General features: G+C 37.8%; 1 protein-coding gene across 1 annotated transcript in view; it reads left to right on the top strand.

Moving 5' to 3' along the window:
* EAF2 (ELL associated factor 2) overlaps positions 1-15,092 on the top strand; it is a 64,613-nt gene that overhangs the window by 655 nt on the left and 48,866 nt on the right. The window contains 1 exon segment of the mRNA XM_028504707.2: positions 11,560-11,654. Within this exon segment, the coding sequence (XP_028360508.2) occupies positions 11,560-11,654 (95 nt within the window).

Raw genomic sequence — 15,092 nt, forward strand, 5'->3', positions numbered from 1 at the left:
ATAATCTGCATCTCTTAGATTCCTGATTTCATTCAGTTATCAAATACTATCAAACTGTTGGAGGGTGTATTATTAATTTCTTTATTGCAAGGATATTTACTTCCCTATGATTTCTTCTTTGATTCCCTTTTGGTTTGCCCTCTGAAACTGGTTTTGATAAATTATACATTTTTATGTTGTTGAGTTGAAAAGGGAGCTCTTTTGCCTTAGTAGTTGGATGGTTATATATATTCCAGGAGGGAAATATAGCATATTATGATATGATATGTAAAACATTCATTCTTTGCATGATAGCCCCCATAAAATTATAGAGCAGAAAGGAAACTCTGAGATCATTGAATCATAACCTCTTGTTTTTTCTGTGCTAAAATTGTAAAGTAGGTATTTTTTCACTTCCTTCTTCAAGCTCTACATTTCCTTGTTGTGTAGTATCTCATCATTCTACCTTTCTCACTTATTCTGTCCCTAGACTGTCCAGAGATCCTTATGGTTTTTACTCTGACTTGTTCCATGCTTCAGTCAGAACATCCAATTAAAACTTAACATTCCCCAAAAGTTTAAGTTTTAGACAATCTAATTATATAACTCACAGTAAAGATATTAAGAACCAATAGGTTTTTTAACTCTCCAATAATATATTTACATTTTATTAAGGATTTTGCTAAGCAAAATTAACATCTAATTGATGGAATAATGGGAGATATATTTGCAAACAGAGAGGGGTTTTAAACAATGTCCTTGATTATTATTATCCATATTCTGTTGGTTCTAAGCTCCCCACAATGAGACATTCACTGCTGGCTGTAGTCTCTTGCCCTTGTTCAGTCCATTTTACAAAAGTATGTTGTAGTTATGTGGTTTCTGTATGCCATAATCTAATAGTTTCACCTCTCTCCTTTTCTCTTTTTTGTCAGGTATACAGTAGTCTAATTTTTCAAAAGACAAATTTAAGATTATAAAAATCTGCTCAAGGATATATTTTCGTATATCTTGGGTATATAGTCTCATTTTAAAAGTGTGAACCCCATATTAAGTGAATAAAAGTAGCTTTTGAAAACTTTGCAGGTGCTTCAAAGCTTTTCATTTATAAAGGTTCTCAGAATACTGGAATTTGTCTTAATCTGAAATCAGTGGGTTGGCTGGATTGGAGTAAAAGGGAGAAAACTGTACTTGAACAATAATTAAAATAAGAAAAAGAAATTTGTACTGCAACAACAATTAAAATTTAAAATATTAAATAAAAAAAAAGAATGGCTGGCTGGCGTAGCTCAGTGGATTGAGCGCGGGCTGCGAACCAAAGTGTCTCAGGTTCGATTCCCAGTCAGGGTACATGCCTGGGTTGCAGGCCATGGAACGCACATTGAAGTTTCTCTCTCTCTCCCTTCCTCCCTTCCCTCTCTAAAAATAAATAAATAAAATCTTAAAAAAAGAATTAAAGTTACTTCAATATAAATGTGGAGCAGTATGCAAATGCAGGTCTGTCTGACTTAGGAGACTGTCTTCTGTTAAAAAAAAAAAATCTGAGAATCAGCTGATCCACCTATAAAAATGAAAATAAACAAAACAACAACCATAATAAACCCAAATGTGTGAATACATTAAAAAGGTTTTCAGCCCCTTTGTTTTATTCTTGTTGTGAAGCAGGCAGAATCTTTCTAGATTTATTTAAATAAAACCAGTCACTTTCTTGAGGATAGATTCATTTTGTATATGATCTTCACTCTGTAAAGAACTCATAATGAAGGAAGAAAACTATAGAATAAGAATTCTGACTTTTTTTATGTATTTTTTCATTGCCATTAGTTCTCTTATACCTCCCTTCCCCTTTCAGTCACCACATTGTTGTCTATGTCCCCTGAGTCCTTTTACCTTTTTGCTCAATCCCTCCACCCTCTAACCTCCCTCGACCCTTAGCTGTCTTCCTGCTATGAATCTGTTTCTATTTTGCTTGTTAGTTCACCTTGTTCATTAGATTCCACATATAAGTCAGATCACAAGGTATTTGTCTTTGACTGGCTTATTTCACTTGGCATGATATTCTCCAGGTCCATCCATACTGTAACAAAGGGTAAAATTTTCTTCTTTTTTATGTCTGAGTAGTATTCCATTGTATAAATGTCCCATAGTTGTTTTATCCATTCATCTACTGATGGACACTTGGGCTGCTTCCATATCTTGGTGATTGTAAATAACACTGCAGTGAACATAGAGGTGCCTATGTACTTTCGAATTCGTGTTTTGGGCTCCTTTGGATATATTCCCAGAAGTGGGATTGCTGGGTCAAAAGGCAGTTCCATTTTTAATCTTTTGAGGTATCTCCATTGTGCAGCCACTGTGGAGATTAGACTTCCATGCAGAGCAGTGGACCTTATTTGTAAGAAACACTCAAGTTAATGTAGTCTGGGAAGAAGTAATATTCTGTCTTCATGTAAAGCGGTAATTATGCCTGTCCAACATGCTGAGGCTTTGGAAAATCTGTATATGAATTCTAGCCTCCACATATATTTTATATTACTCTGGGAATATCTCCAAACTCTCACCTCAGTTTTTAAATATGTAAAATGAGAATAATAATATCTAAATGTCAGAATTTTTAAAGGATTAAATAAGATAGCATAAACAACCTAGCACAGTATTTGGTGCATGGTAGAGAATAAATAGTTATTCTGTTTATAGTTATAGCTATAGTAATATACTATAGTAATAGTTATAGTACTATCGTAATAGTATAGTACTATAGTAATAGTTATAGTTATATAACCCTTCATTATTCTTGAAGGGTTATATATTTATGTGTTTATGAGTAGTGCCAGTGAATGTCATTTATTTAGACTTTCAGAAACATCAGGCTTGGCAATAAACTATCAAAAAGATAGTTTGGCATGTGTAGGGCAGACATATGATGTTTTATAAATGATTAGCTGAAGGCTTAGCAGATGTTTCACAGGGTAGAAGAGTTTGAGTAACATGTCTCGGCAGAATAAATTTTGGATTTGGGCTAGGACTAGTTTTACAATGTGTATCCAGATAAAGGAATAAACATTGAAATTTCTAAGTTTGTGAATGGTACCAGTTTTTGCTGTCATGAAATGATGAGCTCACGGGCATTGACTACAGGGAGATTTTCTGAGATGTCAAACAGAGACACTCCAAATAAAGTGTGTGTTAAGCTTTTGTGTCAGAAAATACTAGGAAGTACAGTAATGGAAAGTAGGTTTAAAGTTATATTTATACTTAATATTCTCTGATCAATGTGACATATTAGAAATGGTGTGGATTTTGGAGTTAGTTGAATTGGGTCAAATCCCAGGAAGTAAATTTATTACAGTAATTTTGAATTCTTTTGTGAAGGTAGTGATGTTATGTGACAGTACAGCTAAAATAGAAATGTGATCAACACTGACAGAAAAGTATTAAGTGCAAATTGGGGAGTTTTCTATTCTTTATTCTTTATCCTTTGTGTCATTGTCAGGAAAATAACCAGTTTTTTAACACAATATAAGTAATTGTATTGTAAACCTGAAGAAAATAACATAGATACAGGAAATCCAGAGAGAATAAATACAGTAAAATTGGTGGTGAGGTTTCCAAACCAATGGTAACTGAAAGAAATAAATTATTTAGTCTGGAATCAGCAATTTACAAGAGAATGCATTTGACATTTGGAAGCATAACCATGAGATTATTCAACAAATTCTAGAATTCTATAACTATACTTAACCCTTTGAAACTCAAAAGTTGTATATTTTTTAAAACTTGTTTGAAGGTAAATAAAAGACAACATTATTTAAGTAAAAGATAACTAGAGGTGAAATGTGTTAATCCTAATAGTAGAATAATTAGAAATGCAAATAGGTCAGAATAGTTTGATAGACTTACTGATTTTAAGTTCATGCTTATCATTAAGTACATCTATAGATATTTTGAGTGTATTTCTGTGTTTTTAGTTATCTCAGTTACTATAGGCATTTATGGATAGGGTTTAGGGGCTTGTAAATGACTTGAAATTATATTGTATTTGATATGTATGTTTATGCATTTTTTGTGGAAAGGATCTATAGCTGGTGTAAGTTTCATCAGATGCCCATAGGGATTTACGACTTAACACCACCCCCCAAAACATACACATACACAAAAGTTAAGAATTGTACTTAAAGCAAAGAGGCTGTATGAGTGGATAGAGAATGTGGCTTGAGTTCTTGACTTGATCTTATACTGGTTTTATTACTGATGAGTGCCCCATTGGCAAAATATGGGTCAGAATATTCAATTCAAATAGATGTTGTAAAGATAAAAAGTAATAACTTATTATAAAGGAAATAACCAGTTTTTTAAACACAAAATAGGTTCTACTTAGCCTATTGGCAGAATTTACATTAGAAATACTTTTTTTCCCTCACCCAAAACATTTTTTTATTGGTTTTAGAGTGAACGAGGAAGGGGGAGCGAGGAGCATTGATTGGTTGCCTCTCATATGCCCTGGGCCAGGGATCCTGACTGCAAACTTAGGTATGGGCCCTAACAAAGTATCAAACCCACAACCTTTCAGTTACTGGATGATGCTCTAACCAGCTGAGCCACACTGGCCAGGGCAGAGATGCTGTGTTTCACTCACACAGTTAACTATTTAGAACTATCATGAATGAATTGTAAATACCCCCCAAATCAAGATCTTTTATACAGAAATCTGGATGACCAGCTTATCTTTTAAAAATCAGAAGATAATCTGGCATTACATAGCCCATATTCTTTTCTGGCAGCACTAGGCTGGAGTCAAGTTATAGTTGTCTCTTGAGATTGGACTTATTCATTCTCTGGGTCTCTATGGTTCCTGCTGGTCTTCTGCGTCACTGCTTTGGGTTACCTTTCTGATTTCAAAGCATTATTTAGATGTAGTCTAATGACAGTCATACCTCCTCAGTATTGTCCTTTGTGTCATTGTCAGAAAAACATGGGAGATCAGAGGGCCATGGTTTACTTTAGGACATAATTTCTAATATTTTACCTATTATAGATAATTTTTTATTGTCAAATATTAAGTAATGGGTGCCTTTTAATGAGAACAGAAGCATGCTAGTGAAAAGTACAAAGGGAATATGTCAGTATCTATCCATAATCTTGCTTCATTGGTAAGATTTTGAGGATAGTTCTGATTAGCAAAGTATCTTAATTTCTGGTAAATCAACAGAAAGAAGTAAGTCTCTAAATTATAAATGCGAAAACTGAGGCATAAGGAAAAGTTGACTAGGTTAAGATATTTTGAAAAGTAGTAAGACAATATTTATATAACAGTTATGTAACAACTTAACCATTTACAGAATATAGCCTGTTCATTTATCTGAAATTTATAATTGTTTATATTAACATCATTCTTTTGGAGCAAGAAGAGGATATATTCATCTCTTGTTATAAATCTGTATTTTAGGTCTTTTTCCTTCAACGAGTATGTATGACATATAAAAGGTAGAAAATAAAATAAATAAATCAAGAGCCTAAATTTTATATAATTTATTTTTACTGTGAAAAAAAAGATTAGTACCTTATTATTAGTGCATTCCTTTGTTTTCCAGGGGGAAAAAAGTGTATTTGACCTCTACCTAGTTTTCTCAAATAAAATATTAAACTACTAAAAAGAAAAAAAAAGAAACAATAGTCTTGAAGTAAAGGTGAATCTAATCCTCAGGAAAACAGTGGGAAAACAAGCTTCTGTACATAATTGAACTTAAATTAGTTTATACCTAAAAATAAGTTTGGAGGTGGTTCAGAGAAGGTTTAACAAATACAGGGCCCCAGCACAAACAGCATCCCTTTTTTTTTAAATATATTTTATTGATTATGCTATTACAGTTGTCCCATTTCCCCCCTTCTCTCCCCTCCACCCTGTACACCCTTCCCACCTACATTTCCCCGCTTTAGATCATGTCCAAGTGTCATACTTATGAGTTCTTAGCTTCTACATTTCCCGTACTATTCTTGCCCTCCCCCTATCTATTTTCAACCTACATTCTATGCTACTTATTCTCTATACCTTTGCCCCCTCTCTCCTCCTCCCACACCCCCTGCTGCTAACCCTCCATGTGCCCTCCATTTCTGTGGTTCTGTTCCTGTTCTAATTGTTTACTTAGTTTCTTTTGGTTTTGCTTTAGGTGTGGTTGTTAATAATTGTGAGTTTGCTGTCCTTTTACTATACATGTCTTTTCTTATCTTCTTTTCTTAGATAAGTCCCTTTAGCATTTCATAAAATAAGGGCTTGGTGATGATGAACTCCTTTAACTTGACCTTATCTGAGAAGCACTTTATCTGCCCTTCCATTCTAAATGAGAGCTTTGCTGGATAGAGCAATCTGGGATGTAGGTCCTTGTCTTTCATGACTTGGAATATTTCTTTCCAGCCCCTTCTTGCCTGTAAGGTCTCTTTGGAGAAATCAGCTGACAGTCTGATGGGAACTCCTTTGTAGGTTACTGTCCCTTATCTCTTGCTGCTTTTAGGGTTCTCTCCTTCGTTTTTACCTTGGCTAATGTAATTATGATGTGCCTTGGTGTGTTTCTTCTTGGGTTCCAACTTCTTTGGGCTCTCTGAGCTTCTTGGATTTCTTGGAAGACTGTTCCCTTTGCCAGATTGGGAAGTTCTCCTTTATTATTTGTTCAAATACGTGCTCAATTTGTTGCTTTTCCCCTTCCGATTCTGGTACCCCTATAATTCGGATGTTTGGAACGTTTAAAGGTGTCTTGGATGCTCTTAATCTTTTCCTCAATTTTTTGAATTCTTATTTCATCATGCTTTCCTGCTTGGTTGATTCTATCTTCCTTCTGGTCCACTGTATTGTTTTGAGACCTCAGATTCCTTCCTTTCACTATTGGCTCTCCTCTGCATATCTTCCTGCATCTCTTTTATGGTAACGTGCATCCTTTCATCTAAATTGCGCCCAAAATCAACCAATTCCGTGAGCTTTCTGATCACCAGTGTTTTGAACTGCGCATCTGATAGACTGGCTATTCTTCGTTGCTCAAACGGATGAGTCCTGGGGGACTGACCTGTTCTGTTGGAAACATGTCTTAGTCTTTCCCTGTCTCTCCTTTTTTTTTTTTCCCCCGTCTGGTCACTCTTGTTAGGTGGGGGCGGAGCCTTAGGTGTTCACTGGGGCTGAGCACCCCAGTCGCTAGATTGTGACGTTATATGTGGGGGCGGGGCGGGAGCAGGAGCGGGGACAGGAGAAAACAATGGCGGTAGTTCCGTTCTCCTGGACTCAGACCCTTCTCTGGGCTCCCGGACTGCGAGTTCTGCCCTGGTCCACAGTTGCTACCCTCTGGGTCTGCCAGCCGCAGCTTGCGTACTCAGGGATCACCGCTGCATTCCTGCACCCCGGATGGCTGTCGCACCGATTTCGAGCCAAACTTTCCCTGACCTCCGAGCGCCGCCGACCCCAGCCAGCCCCGCGCCCGCCTGGCTCACCTTCTCCTACCAGTCCGGATGAACGTGTCTACTTCAACTTCTTGGCTGCCCGACTTCCATTCAGATAAATCCTTTGCCGGATCTGGGCCTTATTCTGACTGTAAATTATTGTTGTAAATTATTGTTGTTCTAATCTTGGTTGTGCGAGGAGGTACGATACATCCACCTATTCCTCCATCTTGCTGGAAGTCAGCATCCCTTTTGTTTTTATTACAAATTCTTTTATTACAAAATCATAGGCATGTAATTCTATAACATAACAACATTACATTCAAGCTCAACACATGGCATTTTAGGTTCAAATCAAATGTTCAAATCAAAACTATAAATTATACACCCATATCATTGCCTACCAACTACAGTCAAGCAGGCGTTACTTCTGACAGGCCCTGTATAAACCAGAGTAAATTACCAAGATCTCTTATATACCCATTATATTAAAGACATTGTGCTAGGAGCCACAATTGTGGAGGAATTAATTTATGAGGCATTGTGCTTTAAGAAATTACAGTCTGATAGAACATTTCCACAAAGAGTGAAATAATTTCAGGTAATATATATTCGGTTTTCCTGAATGATATGGTAAGTGCTACAAATATGGATAAGAATTGAGATTTTGGAAAGTAGGGAAAAGCCTAAAACACATCTACCCCCTCAGGGAAAAGGGAACTTGGAAATAGGATTCAAATTCTAAGAGAGCAAAAGCACAGGAAAAAGCCAAAGGGCAGGCTTAGGTACTTTGTTAGTTTAGGTTTTTGTTTATTAGAAACTAGTTTGTCCTAGGCAAGAATGGAAGAAGTCTCTGGAAAGGTATTATGAAAGAAGACACAGCTATCTTCTCTCCCCATTGATGTTGCTATCAGTGAAACTGATGGCAGAGATTGTTGGCCAAGCTCTCTTCTTTATTCTAGCTGGATTTTGTGGTTCCTTATTCTAGCTTTAGCAGATACTAATTCCATGATCTTGGACAAAGGACTTAATTCCTTACACCCTCACTTCCCTTATCTGTAAGATAGGGATATTCACTACTTTATAAAATTATTGTGAAGCTTAGAGGTAAAAGTGAACAGGAAAAAATGTTTTTTGAATTTTTCAAAATTTTGGGTCATAAGTAGTTTTAATATTTTGAAAAATTTCCACGCTGTAGGAAAATTTTTTTTAAACAACTAATCAGCACATAAGTTATAGCTGTTATTATTGTTTTGTTTTATATCTTAGCTCGTTCTCTTGGATTTATCTGCGTTCTCTTCTGCTTTCTACTTTCTCATCAGAACTCGGTGACACTCAGGCTCAGTTCTGATTTTTTCTCTTTAAATTACTTCATCAGTGACACTGACAGTTATTTCTCTAAGACCTCTCCAAAACCTCTCTCTCCAAACCTCTTTCAAGCATCTAAAATTTAACACCTTAATTATCTTTTATCTTTTTTAAAATATATTTATTGATTATACTATTACAGTTGTCCCATTTTCACCCCTTCACTCCCCTCCACCCTGTACTCCCTCTCCCACCTACATTCCCCCCTTTAGTTCATGTCCATGTGTCATACTTATAAGTTCTTTAGCTTCTACATTTCCCATACTATCCTTACCCTCCCCCTATCTATTTTCAACCTACAATCTATGCTACTTATTCTCTGTACCTTTTCCCCCTCTCTCCTCCTCCACTCCCCTGTTGCTAACCCTCCATGAGATCTCCATTTCTGTGGTTCTGTTCCTGTTCTAGTTGTTTGCTTAGTTTCTTTTGGTTTTGCTTTAGGTGTGTTTGTTAATAATTGTGAGTTTGCTGTCCTTATACTATACATGTTTTTCTTTATCTTCTTTTCTTAGATAAGTCCCTTCAGCATTTCATAAAATAAGGGCTTGGTGATGATGAACTCCTTTAACTTGACCTTATCTGAGAAGCACTTTATCTGCCCTTCCATTCTAAATGAGAGCTTTGCTGGATAGAGTAATCTGGGATATAGGTCCTTGTCTTTCATGACTTGGAATATTTCTTTCAGCCCCTTCTTGCCTGTAAGGTCTCTTGAGAAATCAACTGACAGTCTGATGGGAACTCCTTTGTAGGTTACTGTCCCTTTATCTCTGGCTGTTTCTAGGATTCTCCCTTCATTTTTTACCTTGGCTGATGGAATTATGATGTGCCTTGGTGTGTTTCTTCTTGGGTCCAACTTCTTTGGGCTCTCTGAGCTTCCTGGATTTCCTGGAAGTCTATTTCCTTAGCCAGATTTGGGAAGTTCTTCTTTATTATTTGTTCAAATACGTGCTCAATTGTTGCTTTTCCTCTTCCCCTTCTGGTACCTGTATAATTCGGATGTTGGAACGTTTAAAGATGTCCTGGAGGTTCCTAAGCTTCTCGTTTTTTTTGAATTCTTATTTCTTCATTCTTTCCTGCTTGGTGTTTTTTTTCTTCCTTCTGTTCCACTCTATTGTTTTGAGTCCCAGTTTCCTTCCCATCCCTATTGGTTCTCCATGCATCTTCCTTCATCTCTTATGGTAACCTGCATTTTGTCATGTAATTTGCGCCCAAAATCAACCAATTCTGTGAGCTTCCTGATCACCAGTGTTTTGAACTGTGCATCTGATAGATTGGCAATCTCTTGGTCACTCAAAAGGATGAGCCCTGGGGCATTCATCTGTTTTTCTGTTTGAGACATGTCGCTCCTGTTACGGTGAGGGGCGGAGCCTTAGGTGTTTACTGGGGCTGGGCACCCTAGTCTCTAGGTTGTGACATTGTATGTGGGGGCGGGGGCAGGAGGGAACAATGGCGGTAGCTCTGCTCTCCCAGGATCCCAGTCCCCTCCCTGGGATCCTGGGCTGCGCACTCTGCCCTGGTTCACAATCACAGCCTCACTGGGTTCGCCAGATGCGGCTTGAGTACTCAGGGTCCACCCGCTGCGATCCTGCACGCCCTGGATGGCCTACGGATGGCTTACACGCTCCCGGTTGCCCTCTGCACCCAGTACTCCCTGTTCTCTGCACTCCGCAACCTGTGCCCGGCTGCTGCTTGTCTCCTCCCCTCCTACCGGTCTGGATGAACGGGTCTACTTCAACTTCTTGGCTGTCCGACTTCCGTCAGATAAATTCTCTGTCAGTTCTGGGTGTTATTCTGCCTCTAAATTGTTGTTGTTCTAATCTTGGTTGTACATGGAGGTACGACGCATCCACCTATGCCTCCATCTTGCTGGAAGTCCCCACAAAATCTTTATTACAAAATCACAAGCATGGAACTGGGTGATGTAACAATATCACACTCAAGTGTTCCATATGACATTTTAGGTAAAATGTTCAAATTAAAACGATAAATTATTACACTCCATTATTACCCTACTAACCACACTCAAGCAGGCCTTACTTCTGCTGGACCCTGTATATTGATGTGAATTATTTTTAAGTGGTTTTCATATCTTAGAGGTTTTTAAGCTTTTTCAGAATGTGAAGTATCTCAGCATCCTAAATTCCTCCTAGGTGATATATTTTAATGACATCATTTGAATTACAGTTTAACTCAATATGAAAACTATTGAAGTTCTTCTGAAGTGGCAGATCTAGTTAACTTTATACATCTGTAGTGGTGTATATGTCCATGAAAAGCTCAAGCTGTTAAGCTAAATAAGAATGCTTTATTATAAGTTTCCCCATGAATATGTGTTTGCCATGTATTAATTCATTTTGCATTCTGCTAGGACATTAAATAAGTAGTAGTAGGGACCCATGATGGCTTAAAAAAAAATTATGGGAGAAAAAGGACTGAAAATTGAAAAGATTTTACTAATTTCAGCTTTTACCCATTGTGAAAACACTGATATTTAGTTTTTCACATTGGAACACTGTAGCCTAGTTCATATTGATATAAACAGGATTCCAGGGAGCATGGTTTGAAGAATACTGTTTTATAGAGTATAGTTATTTCTTTTTTTCTCAGAATTATACATATAGAAGTAAGCTAGATTTTGTTTGTGTGTTTGTAATATAAACATTCTTTGAAACCATTTTAATTACTGGTTGAAAAATAATTTATCACTCTGAAACATGCTCATATTTTTAATAACCAGGTATTCAGCTGTTGTCCCATCTTATAAAAATCTGTATCTGTATCTGCTTTTAGATGACTTCAAACCTGCTTCTGTTGACACTTCTTGTGAAGGAGAGCTTGAGGTCGGCAAAGGCGAACAGGTGACAATAACTCTGCCAAATATAGAAGTGAGTATTTCTATATGTTGAGACTAAGGGGATATTTTTGTAAGATTTCCACTAAATTTAAATAAAATAATTACACAACTCATGTAGTGATAGTTAAAGTGATTAATACACACAGAGAAGGAAAAAAAAACCCTTTATTTTGGGTAAAACAACCTAAACATATTTTAATCTATTTTTAATTACATTTTATTGATTATGCTATTACAGCTGTCTTAATTCTTCCCCTTTTGTCCTTCTCCACCTAGTGCCCCTTACTCCTTCAGGCAATCCCCCAGCATTGTTCACATCCATGGGTCAAGTGTATAAGTTCTTTGGCTTCTCCATTTCCTGTACTGTGCTTTACATCCCCATGGCTATTCTGTAACTACCTATTTATACTTCTTAATCCCCTCATCTCATCACCCACTCTCCGTCTGCCACTCTCATCTGACAACCACATGGAAACTAACTTCATTTCTCTTGCTGCTTTTAAGTCTCTCTTTATCTTTAATTTTTGGCTTTTTAATTATGATGTGTCTTGGAGTAGGCTTCATTGACCCATCATAATTGGGACCGTATGTGTTTCTTGGACTTGCATGTCTATTTCCTTCACCAAATTAGGGAAGTTTTCTTCCATTGTTTTTTCAGATAGATTTCCAATTTCTTGCTCACTCTCTATTCTTCTTCTCGCACCCCTGTGATGTGAATGTTGGACTTCTTGAAGTTGTCCCAGAGGCTGCCTACACTAAACTCATTTTTTTTTTGGATTATTTTTTCTTCTTGTCTGCATGGTGGTTTTTTGCTTCCTTACATTCCAAGTCATTGACTTGATTTTCAGCTTCATTCACTCTACTATTGTCTCCCTATAAAGGGTTCTTTATTTCACTTAGTGTATCCTTCATTTCTGACTGGATCATTTTTATGCTGTTGGTATCCTCACTAATTCCTTGAGCATCCTTATAACCAGTGTTTTGAACTCTGCATCTGATAGATTGCTTGTTTCCATTTTGTTTAGCTCTTTTTCTGGAGGTTTGACCCATTCTTTCATTTGGGCCATGTTTCTTCTTCTGCTCATTTTGGCAGCCTCCCTGTTGTTTGTTTCCATGTATTAGGTAGAGCTTCTTTGACTCCATGTCTTGGTAGCATGGTCTAATGCAGTAGGTGTCTTGTAGGGTCCAGTGACACAGCCTCCCCTAACACCCAAGTGGGTACTTGAGGTGTACCCTTAGTGTGGGCTGAATAAACCCTCTCCTTGTAGTTGAACCTTGGTTGCTGTTGTCAGGTCAGTAGGAGGGATTTTCCCAGGCCAGTCAGCTGCAAGGATTGGCTGTGACCACCTACCACCAACCTCCACCCTCTGTGGAGGATCAGCTGAGCAGGGCCAGAGTGTTGGTGCTCAGACATGGTCTGTAGCTGTCCACTGGGTGCACTGGGCCTGGGGTTTCCCAGGTATCTCCGGCCAAGGTCAGCCCTCACCTGTGTTTTGCCTCAGGCTACCCTGCCTGGGCTATAAAGTTATGTGAAGTGGTGCTGCTTATGTGAGGCTTGGAGATACCCAGGTGAAGAGAAGCTGTGCTAGTTTTAGGCTTGGGGCTCACTGAAGCCAGCTTGTTTGGGAGGATTTGGGAAGTTGTACAGCATGAGCCAAGATGTGGTGGTCATATGGAAAAGCAGCTTGGGTAGGCTCTTAAGTTGGGTGGGGCAGAGTCTCTGGGCATCTCCAAGGCAGCTCGGAAAGTGTTAGCCAGGTCAACAGAGTGTCAGATATGGCTCCAGCTTGCCAGCTCTATGGCTCCGTTTGGGGAAGGTTTAGAAGTAGGACAATGGCCTCTGCTTGCTTTGATACCAGACACTTCACTTTCTCTCAGTATGCCACTGGTGCCTTTCAGGCTGCTACCCTGGTGCTGAAGCTCAGAGTGAGTGAGTCTGAGGAAGTTTGTGGTGGTTTATTTAAAAAGAACTGCTTGGGGCTCCAGGAGTTCTTCCACCAACTCAATCCCCAGTGGTTTTTGCTGCCAGGAGTTGTGGGGACTTACCTTTTTGGCAATGGAACCCTGGGCTGGTAGTCCTGGTGTGGGGCTGGGATTCCTCACTCCTGAGATACCTCTCTGGAATTTTTACCCACCACACGTGGGTATGGGACCAGCCCATTCCACCCTTGCACCCCTCCTACCAGTCTGGATGGATGAAGTTTCTTTAATCCATAGTTGTCAGACTTCCATTCAACTCCATTTTGTGGTTGTCGGACTTCCATTCAGCTCAATTTCTGATGTTTCTGAGGTATGGTTGTTCTATATTTTAGTTGTAATTTTGATGTGGTTGTGCAAAGAGAGAGCCACGTCTGCCTATGCTGCCATCTTGACTGAAAGTCTTAATCTATTTAAAAAGTTTCAACAGTTATATCAAATAACTTGATATAATTAGATATCCAAATGAATATTTTTTTAATTACTTCTATAAGTCAGATTGTATATTCCAAGTAAGGAATAATAACATATCCCCTCCCTTCTAGTCCAAATCTGTAAAAGCAGGTAGACATGTAAACATGTATTTTGTAAGTTAGAGCATGTACAAAATTCTGTGTAAGCTCATAAGTGGAATCAAATACCCTATCTTGTGGAATCTTGGAAGGCTTCAATGAGGGTGCTGTTTGAGCTGAGCCTTAAAGGACAAATCAAATATCATCAGGTAGAAAAAGAATAGAATTTTCTGGGCAGAAGAAATGGTATGTGAAAGACTAGTGGTGAAAGAGCAATAAGTTTGTGGAATAAATGAATTAATGTAGTACATTACAGAATAATGAAATATAACTAATAGGAGTAGAATCCAGAAATGTAGGTTGGTATTAGATTGTGAAGAATCTTTTGTGTGTAATACAATATTTGGACTTTATCTAGGTATTAGAGAACTATTAGAGATTTTTAATCAGAGAGCTGAGGTGAATAAATTTGTGCTTTTTGAATGATTTTACCATTAGTTTAGGGAATAGGGTAGAAAAAGAAAGAGACTAAGGTCAGGGAGACCTTAACCAAACGTTTTAAATTTTGACCACTTTTTAAATTTCCAGATGTATCCAGGTAACACTATTTACATAATTATATGAGCTCTTTGTTTATATGCTCTTGTTTTTTCAGTCCTTGAGTTAGAAATTTCTTAGCATTCAGCTTAAGTTTTTTTTTTCTTTTATACTGATATGATCTCTTTTCAGAGAAAACCAAGACTGTAACTTTAACGTAGAAAGAAAACACTGTATACTCTATTTTGAAAGTGAGTTGAAGTTGCCTAGGTGAAAGAAAGAGGGAAGGACATTTTAGGCAGAGACAAGAAAATATATGGGCTAAGATAAAGCAAGAAAGGAGTCTGGTACATTTGAAGAACTACATATAAGCCAATGTGGCTAGGTGAGAAGGGGTGTATATGAGGACATAGTGGGGTTAGAAAGGTATTTAGGAATCAGAT

The sequence above is a fragment of the Phyllostomus discolor genome, chromosome 2, assembly GCF_004126475.2.
Source record: "Phyllostomus discolor isolate MPI-MPIP mPhyDis1 chromosome 2, mPhyDis1.pri.v3, whole genome shotgun sequence".
Lineage (NCBI taxonomy): Eukaryota > Metazoa > Chordata > Mammalia > Chiroptera > Phyllostomidae > Phyllostomus > Phyllostomus discolor.